The sequence below is a fragment of the Bison bison genome, unplaced genomic scaffold, assembly GCF_000754665.1.
Source record: "Bison bison bison isolate TAMUID 2011002044 unplaced genomic scaffold, Bison_UMD1.0 scf7180017864192, whole genome shotgun sequence".
NCBI classification, from domain to species: Eukaryota; Metazoa; Chordata; class Mammalia; order Artiodactyla; family Bovidae; genus Bison; species Bison bison.
This window is the reverse complement of record NW_011494764.1, coordinates 4,123,627-4,130,402: the sequence shown is the minus strand read 5'-3', so window position 1 is coordinate 4,130,402 and position 6,776 is coordinate 4,123,627. Positions and strand designations below refer to the sequence as shown.

The window sequence follows — 6,776 nt, the reverse complement described above, 5'->3', positions numbered from 1 at the left end:
GCTGAAGCTGAAGCTCCAGTATTTTGGCCACCTGATATGAAGAGCTGACTCATTGGAAAAGACCCTGATGCTGGGAAAGATTGAAGGCAGGAGGAGAAGGGGATGACAGATGATGAGATGGCTGGATGGCATCACCGACTGAATGGATAGAGTTTGAGTAAGCTCTGGGAGATGGACAGGGAAGCCTGGGATGCTGCAATCCATGGAGTGGCAGGGTCAGACACGACTGAGCAACTGAACTGACTGGAGATTTGAGAGGCCGAATGGTTGAGTTCTGTGGTGAAGCACTAACATCAACCTGTCCCTACTGAGTTAGTAGGTTCCTGCTTTTCCTAATTCAACCAATGGTTCATATTGAGGACACTGTTAGTGTGCTAGTTTCTGCAAAGTGCTATAGGAACATGCCTTTTTTTGTGTGTCAAAACAATAAAAACACATTGCTGCTTTGAGATTAATGTTTTAAATTAATTATTATCGGGCTCCCCAGAATTGGGCTCCCCAGATGGCACTAGTGGTAAAGAATATGCCTGCCAATTCAGGAGTCATGGGTTTGATTCCTGGGTTGGGAAGATCCCCTGGAGGAGGATAGAGCAACTCACTCCAGTATTCTTGGCTGGAGAATCCCATGGACAGGTGAGCCTGGTGGACTACAGTCCACAAGGTTGCAAAGAGCCTGACATGACTGAGTGACTTGGCACACACACATCGTTATTATTTTGGCCGCACTGCACAGCTTGTGGGATCTTAATTCCCCAACTAGGGACTGAACCCGGCCAGGGGTGAAAGCACAGCATCCTAATCACGAAAGCCCAGGGAATTTCTTGAGATTAACTTTTAAAATCAAGACTGTGGGACCTTCCTGGTGGCCCCGTGATTAGGAACCCACCTGCCAATGCAGGGGACACAGGTTTGATCCCTGATCCAGGACGACACCACATGCCACAGAGCAGCTCTGCACGTGTGCCGCAACTGAGCCTGCGCTTGAGCCCAGGAGCCACAACTGCTGAGCCCGCACACCCCGGAGTCGGCGCTCCACAAGGCAAAGCCTGCGCACGGCAATGAAGAGCAGGCCCTGCTCACTGCATCTAGAGAAAGCCTGCATGCAGCAGTGAAGACCCAGTGCAGCCAAAAGTAAATAAAAAACTTAAAAAAATCAAGACTGTGTGTCAAAGGGCTTCAGGAGGTAGTGCTGACTGTCTTTGAGGTCGACTCTGAAGCACCAGCTGGAGGGGGGCCAGTCAGGTGAAGGTGTGGGGCAAGCAGACCCCTCTGAGTAACTGGAGCACAATGACAAGGAAATTCTGGGAAGCCCTGTGTACCCCACCCCTCCAGGTCCTCCTCCAGAAACTTTGTGCCCAGTGAGCACTGAGTCCAGCGCCACTGGCCAGTCCTTTCAGTGGCCCTTGCAGGCCCCAGACTGGGAAAAAGCCCCTTGGCAGAGTTGTGCTGTGGAGTTCTGTGCCAAGCGGGGAGGGGCTTGTCCTGTAGCTGAAGACTTTTACAACCTTGAGCAAACAAGTGTTTGCATCAGAAGGACTCCTGCTCACTTCTTCAGTCTTCCCAACTGGGAAGCTCAGCAGGCTCTCAGCACTCACATGGGAGCCTCGGGACTTGCTTTTCTGCATGTTCCCTAAGGACGCAAGTGTGAACTATTCAGGTGTTGAAAAAATGTGTTGGGTTGCTGGGCTGTGTGCAGCAGACTGAGGTCCTCAAGCTACAGCTTCACCTTCTCACCATTAACTCCAGACTTCAAATCTTCCCCTGGTACCCCAGCAGCACCCTGACTATGAGCAGATGAGCTGCACGAGTCTGTGGGTCTGTCCAGAAGGAGAAGAGGATGGGGACTGTGTTCTCAATGAGAAGGATCCATGGCAGGATCACTGAAAAGTGTCTCAAAGACATGGGGTACTGCCTGATGCTCCAGAGGTTAAGAATCCACCCGCCAACACAGGGGACATTGGTTTGATCCCTGGGCACCTAGAGTTGGAGCACTGCAACTAGAGAAAGACTTTGTGCAGCCACAAAGACCTAGTACAGTCAAAAATAAAGTAAAATAATAAATAAATCTTTAGTTAAAAAAAAAAAAGACATGGAAGGTGAGGGCTAACACTGGATTGTGTCTGAAGAAATAAACCCCAGGCCAACGCAAGCGTTTCTTCAGCAAACATCTCCTACACAAACCCTCTGCTGCCAGAATGGAGTGTGGGTTCAGCTTCAACGGACAAAGTAATTTGTGAGGTGGATAATCCCTTGCTCTCTCCCTTCCTTCTCTCCTGCACTGCCTTCCCCACCCTGGCTCCTACCCTGTCACCTGGAAACAAAGTGGTGTGACCTTAACTTACCAAGAGCTGGGCACTGAGCTTTGTTCTGAGGCCTAAAAGGGCTCCCAGAAGCTTCTCCCATTTCACACCAATCACATGCCCAAAGTCTCTAGTACAAAAATTCTACTAGTATACTAGCTAACTCCACAGACACTTTCCTCTGGATCGTTGACCTTTCAGTTTAGCTGTCTGTGTCTATGTAAGGCTAGAGATTTTAAACATGACCCTATCTTCAGAGATAAGCACCACTTCCAAGTTTACTGAGAAGAGCTTTCTTGCATTTGCTAACAACTGTCATCAAAGCAAGGCTGGTACTGCCCTTGCTTCACAGCTGCTGCTGTTGTTCAGTCGCTCAGTTGCCTCCAACTCTTTGCCACCCCATGGCCTGCAGCACACCAGGCTTCCCTGTCTTTCACTACCTCCCAGAGTTTGCTCGAACTCATGTCCATTGAATCGGTGATGCCATCCAGCCATCTGATCCTCTGTTGCCCCCTTCTCCTCCTGCCCTCAATCTTTCCCAGCATCAGGGTCTTTTCCAATGAGTCGGCTTTTCACATCAGGTGGTCAAAGTATTGAAGTTTCAGCTTCAGCATCAGTCCTTTCAATGAATATTCCGGGTTGATTTGCTTCAGAGCTGAGCACACACCTACTAGGTATCAGGGCTCCAACCTTCCCCACAGCCTTGGCACTTGTGTTACACGCCTCCTCTGCCCTCAACATGTTCTGTCTACCCTACCGTAACCTTGTAATTCCTCACTGAGCCCCAACCTGATTTTTCTAGTACCCAAGGGTGTCTCAAGAGGGCACAAAGCTATCAGCATCAATATCAGCTACCTGTTTACTCAGTGCAGGATACAGGCCTCCGAATTTCTCATTTTCCGTTATGAAACTCTTAACGGTGATCAGGTTTCGCGAGAGGAATCTTGGCGATTGCCGTGAGGGTATGAAAGGAAGGCGGTTGCTGGGCGAAAAGGCTTACACATGGCAGATGTGCTGGCGTCGTCCCAGGCTGACCCGGGAACAGGAAGGCGCCAGGGTCCAGGGGGCGGACGCCTGCCTGACTACTTGGTGTTTTTATGACGCTCATCTGCGTGGAAGGCAGTGTGCACAGCGGAGCGCCGGCCACCCGCGGCCGGCCACGGTTCCTAGTTCCACACTGCGGGCTACTCGCCACCAGCGGCCGGACCACAGACCTCTGTGCGCCCAGGCTCCGGGCGACACGCTCGGGGCGCTCTGGACGCTCCTAAGTGCGCGCTCCGCCCACAAGGAGGGTGAGCGGACTCCACGCGGTGTCCGGCATTACAGCTTGGGACGCGGAGGGCGAGGCCTCCAGTGGCGTACTAGCAGGCTGGCAGGCCAGAGATTCGCCAGACCCAGACAACCGCTGTTCCCACAGCATGAACCACAAGAACGCCAGCAACGAAGCGCCATATCTGCCCGCGCCGCGAAGACTGCCGGGAAGGCATGGACGTCACTCTGTGGCCCTGGCTCTGATTGGTCACAAAGCTCTGACGCTTCTGATTGGCCGGGCCCACTACCATCCCAGGGTGCTCTGGGGCACTTCCTTCTTTCCCGGCCGTGAGCCCTCGGAGGAGGTGAGTATACGGGAGCTCGGCGCCATCGCTGTTATCCGATCCCATCTGGCTCCATCCGCCGTCCCCGGGGTATACCTGTCGCCAGCGGCGTCGGGCCTTGGCCCGTGCTCTGTGCGCGCGCCGACGGGACTCTGCTTCCAGACCTAACTCGCTCCCCGTCTTACCCGCTCGCCAGGCCTTTCGGCCGCAGCCATGGCGCCCAGCCGGAATGGCATGATCCTGAAGCCCCACTTCCACAAGGACTGGCAGCGGCGCGTGGCCACGTGGTTCAACCAGCCGGCTCGCAAGATCCGTAGGTGAGTGTCCGGGAGCGAGCGCGCCCTTCCCGTCCTCCGCGCGCCGGGCACGCTGCGGGAGGGCGGACAGTGACCCCCGCTCGGCTTCTCTCTGCGCAGACGCAAGGCCCGGCAGGCCAAGGCGCGCCGCATTGCCCCACGCCCCGCGTCCGGTCCTCTCCGGCCGGTGGTGAGATGCCCGACGGTCAGGTACCACACGAAGGTTCGTGCCGGCAGGGGCTTCAGCCTGGAGGAGCTAAGGGTGAGTGTCGACAGCCCGTGTTCTGAGACCCACTGGTTGTTCCTCGTGGCACATAGCCAAGTGATGACATTCTCCGGAATCGCTGCACTGCCATGATGAAAGTGCATTTGAACCCTTTTCCATCTGACGGCTGGGCCCTCCTGGTGTAGGGGGTGGGGGTCAGGGAGTTTTCGGGGCTTTAGCTGTTGCTGTCGGGGCAGGTGGCCGGCATCCACAAGAAGGTGGCCCGGACCATTGGGATCTCGGTGGACCCGAGGCGGCGGAACAAGTGCACGGAGTCCCTGCAGGCCAACGTGCAGCGGCTCAAGGAGTACCGCTCCAAGCTTATCCTGTTCCCCAGGAAGCCCTCGGCCCCCAAGAAGGGAGACAGCTCTGTGAGTAACCGGCTCCCACAGCGCCCAGCGGGATGAGGGTCTGGAGGTCTCACTGTGGGTCTAGCTGGGCTGCAAGGACAAAGTACCTGTCTGCAGCTTCCTATCTAAAGCAGGGTTGCCACGCAGAGGAGTAGAGAGAAGATAAATAATGTGGGAGAAAGCCTCTGAGGAGCCTCAAACTAATTGCCTGAAATGTGGGGATTCACTAAGGGCAGGAGTTGGAGCCAGCTTTGTTAAAATTGAAAGTGTACTGCGTGTTAGTAATCTTTGTATGAGATCAGCAGTGCCCATCTATATGGGTTGCTGGCAGTCATTCTCCCTGCATCCCTGGTTGATGCGTGGGTGTCTCATCTGACCCTGCCTACCTTTACTCGATCGGGCAGGAATCCACAGGCCCTTAGGGGTGACAAGTTTGGGGCTCCTTGGGAGATGAGCTAAACTCACCTGACTCCCTTCTCATTGACAAACAGGCTGAAGAGCTTAAACTGGCCACTCAGCTGACCGGACCTGTTATGCCCATACGGAACGTAAGTGGGCATGTTGGGAGAACCATGGATCTGGGGTTGGATTGGAGGGATTCTGTGTGGCAGCCGGGGCCCATGTTGAGATTTACTGGTTTGTGAAAGACCTACCTGCCCTGAGGAGAGTCAGCTGCATCCAGACAGATGGGCTCCTTGAGGAAAGCTTAGTCGCCCTCAGTTGTTTCCCTCTATGTAGAGTCCTTTCCACTCCCTGATGTTTGGGAAGCCCAGGCTGGAGGCAGCTCTCCATGCATGTTTGGTGATCCTATAGCCTGACCAGCAATTGACAAGGCCCTTGAGGCTCCTGGGAGTGGGAGGTGGGGTGGGCCTGAGCCCCTACACCCACCTTGTGTCCAAGCCCCACCCACCCTTCACATGATTTGGGCACTAGGTTCTGAGTTGGGGGTTACTTTCAACCAAGGAGGTACTGTCCTACTCTCTTGGTGGCCTCCAGTTAGCTTTACTCTGGGCGGATTCCCCTCCAAGGCCTCTCAGTTTGCTGACAGTTCGCTGGGCTCCCTTCTAGGTCTATAAGAAGGAGAAAGCCAGAGTCATCACAGAGGAGGAGAAGAACTTTAAGGCATTTGCCAGTCTCCGTATGGCCCGCGCCAATGCCCGGCTCTTTGGCATCCGGGCGAAAAGGGCCAAGGAAGCCGCAGAACAGGATGTTGAAAAGAAAAAATAAAGTGCTGTTGGCAACTTGTGATAAACCTGCAGTGTCCATGTGACCTTCGTTGTGTAAGGAGCCAGGGCCGGGGGGGGGCCTCCTCGAGGGGGACCTGAGGTGTGTCTGACCTTTGTTGCAACAGAGCTGTGGGGGAAGCAGCTTTGGTACGTGGGAGGCTTGTGCTTAGTAAGTGTTCTTGTCTGGATCCGCCAGCCCAGGAGGTGCTGTGTGTTCCTGTTACTATTAAAATACTATTTTCACATCTAAAGCTGACAGTTTATAAGGCGCTAATTTAACGTGTACACTCTGTATTGAAAATTCACGACCTGTCAAGGGTCAGCTGGTGTGGAGGCCTGGGGATTGGAGCCTGCCTCATGATCCATCCATGAAAGAGGGCTCGTGGGGCGCTACCTCTGGATGGCCCAAGCCGTGGTTCCATTTGCTTTGTGTTGGGATCCTGGTGAGAGGTTGGGAAGGTGACTGCCTTCCTGTTGGAGCCCTGGCTACAGTGCTCACAGAGTGGAGGGTGCAGAGGCCTCCAGGTGTGCAGGGCCAGGGGCTGCTATGGTTAGTGTCCACTTGGGCAGAACTGTGGGTTTTAGGGACGGATAACCATAGTAGGTGCACTGGTGACATCGCCTGTATCTGTAAGGGGTGCTCCGGTGATTATAAATTGTAGGAGGCTAGCACTGATTTCGGAGAAGGCAATGGCACCCCACTGCAGTACTCTTGCCTGGAAAATCCCATGGGCGGAGGAGCCT

General features: G+C 54.4%; 1 protein-coding gene across 1 annotated transcript; it reads left to right on the top strand.

The window, feature by feature from the left end:
* The first annotated feature begins 3,821 nt into the window (after positions 1-3,821).
* Positions 3,822-6,283, top strand: RPL13 (ribosomal protein L13). Its single transcript, XM_010843944.1, has 6 exons — positions 3,822-3,916; positions 4,092-4,212; positions 4,312-4,453; positions 4,654-4,827; positions 5,298-5,354; positions 5,875-6,283. Exons 2-6 carry the CDS (start codon positions 4,109-4,111, stop codon positions 6,031-6,033), a joined length of 636 nt encoding a protein of 211 aa, XP_010842246.1. The 5' UTR covers positions 3,822-3,916; positions 4,092-4,108; the 3' UTR covers positions 6,034-6,283.
* The last annotated feature ends 493 nt before the right edge of the window (positions 6,284-6,776 follow it).